Raw genomic sequence first — 12,399 nt, 5'->3', positions numbered from 1 at the left:
AGCCTCAGACAGTTGTCGGGGAGTGGGATGGAATCAGTGCCCAGGGAACGGAGTTTGTGGCGGGGGCCGAAGACAATGGCTTCGGTCGTCCCAATATTTAGTTGGAGGACATTTCTGCTCATCCAGTACTGGATGTCTGACGAGCAGCGTGACAAATGGGAGACAGTGGAGGGGTCGAGAGAGGTGGTGGTGAGGTCGAGCTGGGTGTCGTCAGCGTACATGTGGAACCTGATGTACAGAGAGAGACCGCATGTACACAGTGCAGTCAGTCACTGCACAAGCAGTCGCAGACTTGTATCTAATCAGTGTGTTCTTTGTTTGAATGACCAGCGACTCCCGCCCCGAGTGATAAATTGGAAGGAAGTGGAACTCCCGCTGAAAAGGAAGCGACAGATGACAAAGAGGAAGAGGCAAACGGTGGCGAAAAGTTGGAACTGGAGGTAGTTTATGTCATAAATAAAAGCGGCACAAAGTCTGGGGAGGGTTGTATGGTGGTGGGGGGAGTCCCTGTTGTTAGAGATGGGATGTTCTTAATAAATTACAGTACTTTCAAAATAAAAGGGTTCACAACACTAAATGTCAGATGTTCACAGATTTATTAAACATACACTTAAAGGCAGCACTTACGACAAAACCGTGCAAGTTTTAGCTGGAGAATTCAGATGCGTTAAAAAGTTTGGGGCGCAGTATAGACCCGTTGACCAGACCGAAATCCAATTTTGAAGTATCTGTTCCAACACCCACTTTTTATACCTTTTTCTCCCTCTTTCTACCTGGCAGTTCGCAAGCTTCATATTATGTGCAGCGTTCTCCCCCTAAGCTGGCCACGCAGCAATCCAGAGGTCCTGCGCAGGCGCCTCACGAGCCGGGAGAGACACCGCGCGCGCAGCAAATTTAAAGGGACCGCGCACGAGGAAAGAAATTTGAGGGAACGTTGATTATGTCCTGTCCTTGCAGCCATAGATTCGTAACTCCCTAACTTGACTACATTCCCTAACATTCCAGATCTATGGGCAAAGGGAGCTTCTCTGTCTATATGTAGTCGCTTCTGCAGAACCTGTTCGCAGCTAATTAAAGCTCTCTGAAATATATACACTGGAATGGCTTTTCATTACATTTATTGGCTAAACTGACCATTGCTTTAAATTTAGTCGTAAATCGACAGTTACGGTGGTCACTGCATCTAAATTGATGCATACTTCCTCACTTAACGGGCAAAAGCTAAAGATTACTATTACTACAATATCAGCGCAGCACGGAAGGAGGCCATTCGGCCCATCGTGCCTGTGCCGGCTCTTTGAAAGAGCTCTCCAATTAGTCCCACTCTTACCCCCGCTGCTCTTTCCCCATAGCCCTGCGATTTTTTTTTTTTTCCTTTTTCACGTATTTATCCAATTCCCCTTTTGAAAATTACTATTGAATCTGCTTCCACCGCCCTTTCAGGCAGCGCGTTCCAGATCACAACAACTCGCTGTGTAAAAAAAAAAAAAATCTCCTCATCTCCCCTCCCTCTGGTTTTCTTGGAATTGTCTTAAACCTGCATTCTCTGGTTACCGACCCTACCTCTCCCTATCAAAACCCCTCATAATTTAATGTGAATAATATAAAAGAACTCAATAGCGATATCACATTAGCAGAACTTAAGACAGTCTGATTAATCCTTTCCGCACATCTGTTTGAGCACCTTGTTGTGCAGCGCTGTCCTTATTGAACATAAGAACATAAGACGTAGGAGCAGGAGAAGGTCATTTGGCCCCTCGAGCCTGCTCCGCCATTCAATAAGATCATGGCTGATCTGATCTTGGCCTCAACTCCACTTCCCTGCCCGCTCCTCATAACCCTCGACTCCCTTATCGTTCAAAAATCTGTCCATCTCCACCTTTAAATATATTCACTGACTCCGCCTCCACAGCTCTCTGGGGAAGAGAATTCCAAAGATTCACGACCCTCTGAGGGAAGAAATTCCTCCTCATTTCTGTTTTAAATGGGCGCCCCCTTATCCTGAAATTATGCCCCCTAGTTCTAGATTCCCCCACGAGGGGAAACATCCTCTCAGCATCTACCCTGTCAAGCCCCTTCAGAATCTTATATGTTTCAATAAGATCCCCTCTCATTCTTCTAAACTCCAATGAGTATCGGCCCAACCTGCTCAACCTTTCTTCATAAGACAACCCTTTCATCTCAGGAATCAACCTCATGAACCTTCTCTGAACTGCCTCCAATGAAAGTATATCCTTCCTTAAATAGGGAGACCAAAACTGTACGCAGTTCTCCAGGTGTGGTCTCACCAATGCCCTGTACAGTTATAACAAGACTTCCCTACTTTTATACTCTATCCCCTTTGCAATAAAGGCCAAAACTCCATTTGCCTTCCTAATTACTTGCTGTACCTGCGTGCTAACTTTTTGTGATTCATGTACAAGGACCCCCAGGTCCCTCTGTACCGCAGCATTTTGTAATCTCTCCCCATTTAAGTATTGGTTTCTCACGCTGTTCCTTGTGGAAATCACGTGCATGATGATGTTCCTCTTCAGACTCCCAGTATAGAGGAAGATCCTGTGGCCACTGAAAAGCCTGAGGTCCAGCAGCCACCCGAAGAGGTTCAAGAGCAGCCTGAAGAGGAGAGGGAGAGTGCAGAGGTAGAGGGACAGGAGCCAGCGCCCAAAGACGAAAAGCAAGGTAGCAGACCGGATCGGAAATGGCCAAATCAGGCCACACGAAGGGGATATGTGTGGGGTGTGAGATACTGGGGGTAATGGGGTTGATTCACATTGCCCGAAGGAAGAAGCCAATCTTTTACGCTGAAGGTACACTGATTAATTAATTAATACAGTGGTCATTGTACGATGCAGGGAGACGGAGAGAAGGAGGAGATAATGAGGGGAAATCGGCCAGGGTTCCTGTTCATGATTGCTATCCAGTGACTCCCGCTGGAAGGGAGGAGGTATCCAGGGATATGGAGCAAAGGCAGCTCACTGGAGTCAAGGTTACAGATCAGGGGGCTCGAGGGCTTCCTCCTGTTCCTATGTACCTAAGGGGAGCATGTGCAGACTTGCGCTGAGGATAATATTGGGGCTCTCGATCCAATATCCTGCTGGCGCTCTCTGACCAGGCTCGCCGGTGAGGAATGGTGACTTGGGCAAGATGAAGGGTGGGCCATCCCAGAGTAGGGGGAGGGCACTCGCGCGGAGCAATTTCCCCCAGGAGGTGGCGAGCCCTCCCGCAGAGTGGTCCCCAGGAGGGGGGAGAGCTCTCGCGCGGAGCGATTTCCCCCGGGAGGTGGAGAGCCCTCCTGTGGAGCGGTCCCCAGGAGGGAGGCGGGCGCTCCAGCGGAGCGATCCCTCGGGAGGGGGAAGTGCACTCCCGCGGAGCGGTCCCCCAGGAGGGGGCGGGCCCTTCAGCGGAGCGGTCCCCCAGGAGGGGGCGGGCCCTTCAGCGGAGCGGTCCCCCAGGAGGGGGCGGGCCCTTCAGCGGAGCGGTCCCCCAGGAGGGGGCGGGTCCTTCAGCGGAGCAGTCCCCCAGGAGGGGGCGGGCCCTCCAGTGGAGCGGTCCCCCAGGAGGGGGCGGGCCCTCCAGTGGAGCGGTCCCCCAGCGATGTGTCTGCGGCGTTCATGGTCAGAGTGGATCAAACAAGGCTGGAACAAAAAACGATCGAGTTATCCGTAATCTGTGCATTCACAGTGTAGCCGTGTCCTGATTTCTCTCACTTTAAATGCAGAAGCTGAAAGGAGTGGCGAGGAAACTGTAGTCGAAAAATCCGACGCCAACTCGGAGACAAAGGAGAAAGCTGAGCCAGAGACCCCCGGTGTTAAAGGTAACCGCGACACTGTCCCACACACAGCCCCTCGCCAGGCTCCCCAGAGACCCCCAGTGTTAAATGTAAACACAACACTGTCCCACACACACAGCCCCTCACCAGGCTCCCCAGAGACCCCCCCGGTGTTAAAGGTAACCGCGACACTGTCCCACACACACAGCCCCTCGCCAGGCTCCCCAGAGACCCCTGGTGTTAAAGGTAACCGTGATACTGTCCCACACACAGCCCTCACCAGGCTCCCCAGAGAACTCTCTCCCCTGCCTTCCCCCCCCCCACCCCACTGACACAGGGCCCCCACTAAGCTGGATTCAACAAACATTCAGACAAGAGTCTGATAGAAAACCCCTGGCAAACAGATTCTTTTTTTACAATTCATTCTCGGGATGTGGGCATCACTGGCAAGTGCAGCATTTATTTCCCATCCCTAGTTGCCCTTGAGAAGGTGGCGGTGAGCCGCCGCCTTGAACCGCTGCAGTCCGTGTGGTGAAGGTGCTCCCACAGAGCTGTTAGGGAGGGAGTTCCAGGATTTTGACCCAGCGACGATGAAGGAGCGGCCGATATATTTCCAAGTCAGGATGGCGTGTGACTTGGAGGTGCTGGTCTTCCCATGCGCCTGCTGCCCATGTCCTTCTAGGTGGAAGAGGTCGCGGGTTTGGGAGGTGCTGCCAAAGGAGCTTTGGCGAGTTGCTGCAGTGCATCTTGTAAATGGTACACACTGCAGCAACGGTGCGCCAGTGGTGGAGGGAGGGAATGTTTAAGGTGGTAGATGGGGTGCCGGTCAAGCGGGCTGCTTTGTCTAGGATGGTGTCGAGCTTCGAGTGTTGTTGGAGCTGCACTCATCCAGGCAAGTGGAGAGTATTCCGTCACACTCCTTACTTGTGCCTTGTAGATGGTGGAAAGGCTTTGGGGAGTCAGGAGATGAGCCACTCACCGAGTGACATTGCACGTTACTTCCTTTTGCTTATGCTTCTTATTTTATTTTTTGTAAATACAGAGGAGACTAAAACAGAGGATGTGAAATCCAGTAGCGTTAAGGAAGAGAGCAGGAACAACGGGAAAAGGGAGGAGGATAGGACGGAGAAGTGCAAGTTCATGTTTAACATCGCAGACGGAGGCTTCACAGGTAACCGAGCGCAGACGGCAGCGAGCGCACGATTTGGATATTGCCGACCACTGTTTAATACTTTTCCAGTGGCAGGAGGGTCAGTAACCAGTGGACACAGATTTAAGATCATTGACAAAAGAACCCGAATCGAGCTGAGGAGAATTTTTATTTTTTTACGCGGCGAGTTGTGATCTGGAATGCACTGCCTGAAAGGACGGTGGAAGCAGTAACTTTCAAAAGGGAATTGGATAAATACTTGAAAAGAAAACAAAAATTACAGGGCTACGGGGAAAGAGCAGGAGGGAGTGGGACTAATTGGAGCGCTCTTTCAAAGTGCCGGCATAGGCACGATGGGCCGAATGGCCTCCTTCTGTGCTGTGATTCTATCAGTCTAAGCCGTGCCTTGTCACCTGAAAGCCACGTGCAGAGGGGAAACAGTTAAATTAAAGCTTTTTTTTTTTTAATTTAAAAATAGAATGCTCCCCGCGATGCTTTAGTGTCCAAATAGGCGCTTGGGGTGCTACCACGCCACCTGGCGGAAGGTTCCTCTTCGGTGTTGTTAGCCGATCCTAATGGGATGTTGGCCTTTATCTCGAGGAGGCTGGAATACAAAAGGGTGGAAGTTACGCTTCAGTCGCACAGAGCTCTGGTCAGACCCCACCGGGATTAACTGCGTTCAGTTCTGGGCCCCGCACCTCGGGAAGGGTGTATTGGCCTTGGAGGCGGAGCAGCGCAGATTGACCAGAATGATACCGGGGCTGAAATTGTTAAATTACGAGGACAGGTGGCACAGACTGGGCTTGTATTCCCTCGGGTAGAGACGATTAAGGGGTGATCTAATCGAGGTGTTTAAGATGATTAAAGGAGTCGATAGGGTCGATAGAGAGAAACTATTTCCTCTGGTGGGCAGGGGGAATCCAGAACAGGGGGGCATAATCTTCAAATTAGAGCCAGGCCGTTCAGGGGTGATGTCAGGAAGCACTTCTTCACACAGAGGGTAGTGGAAATCGGGAACTGTCTCCCCCAAAAAGCTGTTGAGACTGGGGGTCAATAGAAGACTTCAAAACTGAGATCGATAGATTTTTGTTGGGTTAAGGGTATTAAGGGTTACAGAGCCAAGGCGGGCGGATGGAGTTAAGATACAGCTCAGCCAGGGTGTAATTGAATAGCGGAACAGGCTCGAGGGGCTGAATGGCCTCCTCCTGTTCCTATGTTCCCAGCAGGGAGCAGCAGCGTGGGTGCTTTGTTTGGCCTCCTACCTCCGGGCTGGGGACAAAAGAAATCAGCCAGGGCCTACGCTGGCCCCCTGCTGCAAAGTGCTTGCATTTCCAGTGATCCGCTGTCATGTTCCTCCCCCGCCCCGCCCCGCGTGCCTGGATATCCTGCCAACACGCAATTGTTGGCCGGGAAGGAAGTACTAATGAGTCAATAACATTTTTGGTTGGATGCTGATCTTTAACAGAACTGCATACGCTGTGGCAGAATGAGGAGAGGGCTGCAATATCCTCTGGGAAAGTGTGTGAAATCTGGCACCGTCGACACGACTTCTGGCTGCTCTCCGGTATTGTTGTGTATCCTTTCACTGTCTGAACTCACGCGGGGCACACTGTGTCAGGTCGAACCTGTCACTCCCAGTTTTGGTCCATTTTAGGTTCATGAAGGTGACAGCACGGGTTAGATACAGAGTAAAGTTCCCTCTACACTGTCCCATCAAACACTCCCAGGGCAGGTACAGCACGGGTTAGATACAGAGTAAAGCTCCCTCTACACTGTCCCATCAAACACTCCCAGGGCAGGTACAGCACGGGTTAGATACAGAGTAAAGCTCCCTCTACACTGTCCCATCAAACACTCCCAGGGCAGGTGCAGCATGGGTTAGATACAGAGTAAAGCTCCCTCTACACTGTCCCATCAAACACTCCCAGGGCAGGTACAGCACGGGTTAGATACAGAGTAAAGCTCCCTCTACACTGTCCCATCAAACACTCCCAGGGCAGGTACAGCGCTGGTTAGATACAGAGTAAAGTTCCCTCTACACTGTCCCATCAAACACTCCCAGGGCAGGTACAGCACGGGTTAGATACAGAGTAAAGCTCCCTCTACACTGTCCCATCAAACACTCCCAGGGCAGGTACAGCGCTGGTTAGATACAGAGTAAAGCTCCCTCTACACTGTCCCATCAAACACTCCCAGGGCAGGTACAGCATGGGTTAGATACAGAGTAAAGCTCCCTCTACACTGTCCCATCAAACACTCCCAGGGCAGGTGCAGCATGGGTTAGATACAGAGTAAAGCTCCCTCTACACTGTCCCATCAAACACTCCCAGGGCAGGTACAGCACGGGTTAGATACAGAGTAAAGCTCCCTCTACACTGTCCCATCAAACACTCCCAGGGCAGGTACAGCGCTGGTTAGATACAGAGTAAAGTTCCCTCTACACTGTCCCATCAAACACTCCCAGGGCAGGTACAGCACGGGTTAGATACAGAGTAAAGCTCCCTCTACACTGTCCCATCAAACACTCCCAGGGCAGGTACAGCATGGGTTAGATACAGAGTAAAGCTCCCTCTACACTGTCCCATCAAACACTCCCAGGGCAGGTACAGCGCTGGTTAGATACAGAGTAAAGCTCCCTCTACACTGTCCCATCAAACACTCCCAGGGCAGGTACAGCATGGGTTAGATACAGAGTAAAGCTCCCTCTACACTGTCCCATCAAACACTCCCAGGGCAGGTACAGCACGGGTTAGATACAGAGTAAAGCTCCCTCTACACTGTCCCATCAAACACTCCCAGGGCAGGTGCAGCATGGGTTAGATACAGAGTAAAGCTCCCTCTACACTGTCCCATCAAACACTCCCAGGGCAGGTACAGCGCTGGTTAGATACAGAGTAAAGTTCCCTCTACACTGTCCCATCAAACACTCCCAGGGCAGGTACAGCACGGGTTAGATACAGAGTAAAGCTCCCTCTACACTGTCCCATCAAACACTCCCAGGGCAGGTACAGCGCTGGTTAGATACAGAGTAAAGTTCCCTCTACACTGTCCCATCAAACACTCCCAGGGCAGGTACAGCATGGGTTAGATACAGAGTAAAGCTCCCTCTACACTGTCCTGCCATGTCCGGTATCCACTGACCATTGCTGGAAAGTGCAGGTTGTACACAGCAGTCAAATTCCGCTGTGTTGCCCTCTTGGTCGAATACCCTGCCAACTGTTGCTGTCGAGGCTGGCGTGGGAGAGGAATGTCCCCTTGGGCAAGATACCGGAGGAGTCTGATCCCAGCAAAGTGTCCCGTTGGGGAGTGGGGTGGGGAGGAGGGGGAGAGACAAAATGGAGAACGAGCGAAAAATGCGCTGTGGTCTTCCCTCCCTTTGCTGCTGTTCTAAATTTGTGGCGGCCGGATGGTTGGACTGTACACATGGAGGAAATGCCCCTTAACTCTCAGCAGCTATGGCTACGCCCGGTGGCAGGATATTCAGAACGATGCCCGGTTCGCCATCATCAATGAGCCCTTCAAGCTCGAAGTGAACAAGGGAAACTTCCTGGAGATGAAGAACAAGTTCCTCGCCCGGAGGTTTAAGGTGAGATGAAAACAATCATACGCGCAGCGAGGCATATCCGACCGAGAGAAGAGAAACAGCAACTTTATATCGTTCCTTTAATATAGTAAAACATCCCAAGGCGCTTCACAGAGGCGATTAGCAAGCAAAAATTGACACCGAGCCACATAAGATGATATTAGGACAGGTGACCAAAAGCTTGGTCATAGAGGTAGGTTTTTAAAGAGCATCTTGAAGGAGGAGAGAGAGGCGGAGAGGTTTAGGGAGGGAATTCCAGAGCTTAGGGCCCAGGCAGCTGAAGGCACGGTCGCCAGTAGTGGAGCGATTAAAATCGGGGATGCGCGAGAGGCCAGAATTGAAGGGGGACAGAGATCCCGGAGGATTGTAGGGCTGGAGGAGGTTACAGAGATGGGGAGGGGGCGAGGACACGGAGGGATTTCGGATGAGACGTTAAACTGAGGCCCCATCTGTCCTCTCAGGTGGACATAAAAGATCCCACACGATGAGAATTTTAAAATCAAGTCGTTGCTGAACCGGGAGAAGAATGGTGAATGCGGGTCCCTGGTCCGATCCCCAGCCACGGGGTTGTCGGGGGCCTTTACATGAGGATTCGGCGTCCGCAGGCCTAGCGGCAAGCCTGGGCCTCCTCACTCACTGACCCTCGCTGGGTGGATGATGGGCGAGGGGAAGGATAAATATTGGCCAGAACACCCCTGCTCGTCTTTGAAATACTGCCATGTGATCTTTTACATTCCCCTGAGAGGGCTTAGCGCCTCAGTTCAGCACACCCTCAGTACTGCACTGGGATTTGAGTCCAGGAGCAAGGATGTCTTACTACAGTTGTACAGGGCCTTGGTGAGACCACACCTGGAGTACTGTGTGCAGTTTTGGTCTCCTTACCTAAGAAAGGATATACTTGCCATGGAGGGAGTGCAGCGAAGGTTCACCAGACTGATTCTTGGGATGGCAGGACTGTCGTATGAGGAGAGATTGGGTCGACTAGGCCTGTATTCACTAGAGTTTAGAAGAATGAGAGGGGATCGCATTGAAACGTATAAAATTCTGACAGGGCTAGACAGACTGGATGCAGGGAGGATGTTTCCCCTGGCTGGGGGGGTCACAGTCTCAGGATACGGGGTAGGACATTTACGACTGAGATGAGGAGAAATTTCTTCACTCAGAGGGTGGTGAACCTGTGGAATTCTCTACCACAGAAGGCTGTGGAGGCCAAGTCACTGAATATATTTAAGAAGGAGATATAGATTTCTAGACACAAAAGGCATCAAGGGGTCTGGGGAGAGAGCGGGAATATGGTATTGAGATAGAGGATCAGCCATGATCGTATTGAATGGCGGAGCAGGCTCGAAGGGCCGAATGGCCTACTCCTGCTCCTATTTTTCCATGTTCTATGTCAGTGTTAGCCTAGATTACGTGCTCAAGTGTCTGGAGTGGGACTCGAACCCACAACCTTCAGACCCGGAGGCGTGAGTGCTACGCACTGAGCCACGGCTGATGATCGCAATGTGTGAATTCTACCTGCTTGCCTGTGTCCTATTCCACGCCAGCGCGCTGTGTGCGTGTTGGTACAGTAACCCGGTGAATCGCTGAACCGTCGCTCGCGGGGGAGCTAATGGACCTCTTTTTTTTTTCTGTCTTGCCGTCAGCTGCTGGAGCAGGCGCTGGTGATCGAGGAGCAACTGCGGAGGGCGGCCTACCTGAACATGACGCAGGATACCACCCACCCGGCCATGGCGCTCAATACTCGCTTCGCGGAGGTGGAGTGCCTGGCAGAGAGCCACCAGCACCTGTCCAAGGAATCACTGGCCGGGAACAAACCCGCAAACGCCGTCCTGCACAAAGGTCAGTCTGAGAATCCCGCTCCTGCTGCTTTTCAGTCAAAACAGAAAGCAAGAACTTGCATTTCTATAGCGCCTTTCACGACCTCGGGACGCCCCAAAGCGCTTCAAAGGCAATGAAGTACTTCATTGAAGTGTAGTCACTGTTGTACAGTAGGGAAACGTGGCAACCAATTTGCGCACAGCAAGCTCCCACAAACGGCAATGTGATAATGACCCGATCATCTGATTTTTTTTTAGTGATGTTGGTTGAGGGATAAATATTGGCCCCAGGCCATCGGGGATAGCTCCCCCTGCTCCTCTTCCACAGTGGCCGTGGGACCTTTTCCGCCCACCTCAGAGGGCAGACGGGGCCCTCGGTTTAGCGTCTCATCCAAAAGACGGCACCTCCGACAGAGCAGCGCTCCCTCGGCACTGGCACCGGAGGCGTCGGCCTAGATTTTGTGCCCAAGTCCCTGGAGTGGGGCTCTAACCCACGACCTTCTGACTCCGAGGCGAGCGAGTGCTGCCCACTGAGCCGCGGTCGATGTCCTGTTGACGGTCTGCTTGTCGATCTTAGACCAGGAATGGTGGTGCGGGAAAGGGAAGAATCAGCTCCTTGTCACCAGCCAGCGGCCCCTGCTGGATGGAGGGGAGAATGGGATGGCTTTATATTCACTATAACGTTGTGTCTTTCAGTCAAACTGGGGCCTGATGGAGTCTCTCCGCACTGCTGACTGAGTTTATCCCACTGGGATGGATGGGGTGGCGGGGGAGGGCAGGGAGTCCATTTTGTCACCTTTTGTCCGAGAGGCTCAATTTCTTCTCCAAACAATCCAGGCCAGGGTCGTCGCTCAGGCATGAGGCCCAGCACCGACTCCAGTGCTGTGTAGAGGCTGTACAAAGGGTGGGTAATCGCTCTTTTAAAATAAATTGTTCACGAGCACCATCATTGTGTCGGCCGTGGCTCAGTGGGTAGCACTCTTGCCTCTTGAGTCAGAAGGTTGTGGGTTCAAGTCCCACTCCAAAGACTTGAGCACAAAATCTAAGCTGACACTCCCAGTGCCAGTACTGAGGGAGCGCCGCACTGTCGGAGGTGCAGTCTTTCGGATGAGACGTTAAACCAAGACTCCGTCTGCCCCCTCGGATGGACGTAAAAGATCCCACGGCCACTTTTGGAAGAAGAGCAGGGTGAGTTCTCCCCGGTGTCCTGGGTCCAATATTTATCCCTCAACCAACATGGCTACAAAACAGATTCTCTGGTCATTGATCACGTTACTGGTTGTGGGATCTTGGTGTGCGCATATTGACTGCCGTGTTTCACAACAGTGACCACACTGCACAAAAAACTGGCTGTAAAGCACTTTGGGTCGTCCTGAGGCAGTGAAAGGCGCTGTAAAAATGCAAATCCTTTCTATTCTTTACTATGGCCAAAGTCAGCACAGCCCAGGATTGAACCTGGGCCCCATGGAGGGCAGAGGGGAAGCTTAAGACCATTTTATTGCTGATAAAGAAGGTCTCAATTGCCCCCTCCTCAATTCGCATGACAAACCCAAGCGGTCAACCAATAGTGTTTGTGCATCCGCGCCTCTACGGTGAAGTCGGTCCCATTTCTTACCTGGCGCACTTTAAAAAATGAAAAGGCACTATTGAAACGCGAGGTTGTTCTCTTGTTGGGATGGGCTCCTCGGTTCCAGCTCAGCTGTGAGCTGACTGTCACTCAGGACTGCAGCAGAATCGGAGCACGGCTCGTGGTCCCAGCCACACGGTCCTCCCATTCGCGACTTGTACTCGGACTCTTCGTCCATTCGGCCCGATAGCTTTACAGGCCCGGTGACGTTAATGGGGGGGGATTTCACCAGCACTGTGAATTTGGGGATTGCCCTGCCTACATTGCAGTCTCTTTTGTTATTCCCACCAGATCCCCGCACCAGGCGGGTTGTAAAGAGAGGAGGGAAATGGCACTATTTCCGTGGCATAGAATCATAGAAATGATACAGCACAGAAGGAGGCCATTCGGCCCATTGTGCGTGTGTAGGCTCTTTGAAAGCGCTATCCAATTAGTTCCTTTTCCCACAGC

General features: G+C 51.9%; 1 protein-coding gene across 1 annotated transcript in view; it reads left to right on the top strand.

Annotated features, from left to right (window-relative positions):
• LOC147090497 (ATP-dependent chromatin remodeler CHD3-like) overlaps window positions 1-12,399 on the top strand; it is a 136,317-nt gene that overhangs the window by 106,363 nt on the left and 17,555 nt on the right. Inside the window, 7 exon segments of the mRNA XM_085977262.1 lie at window positions 331-440; window positions 2,535-2,679; window positions 3,719-3,814; window positions 4,812-4,940; window positions 6,385-6,493; window positions 8,373-8,505; window positions 10,149-10,344. Coding sequence (XP_085833388.1) covers window positions 331-440; window positions 2,535-2,679; window positions 3,719-3,814; window positions 4,812-4,940; window positions 6,385-6,493; window positions 8,373-8,505; window positions 10,149-10,344 — 918 coding nt within the window.

Source organism: Somniosus microcephalus, unplaced genomic scaffold (assembly GCF_052327205.1).
Source record: "Somniosus microcephalus isolate GS21.2 unplaced genomic scaffold, FLI_Smic_1.0 unresolved_chr4, whole genome shotgun sequence".
Taxonomy (NCBI): domain Eukaryota; kingdom Metazoa; phylum Chordata; class Chondrichthyes; order Squaliformes; family Somniosidae; genus Somniosus; species Somniosus microcephalus.
The sequence above is the reverse complement of the archived record's forward strand: the minus strand, read 5'-3'. Positions and strand labels throughout refer to the sequence as shown.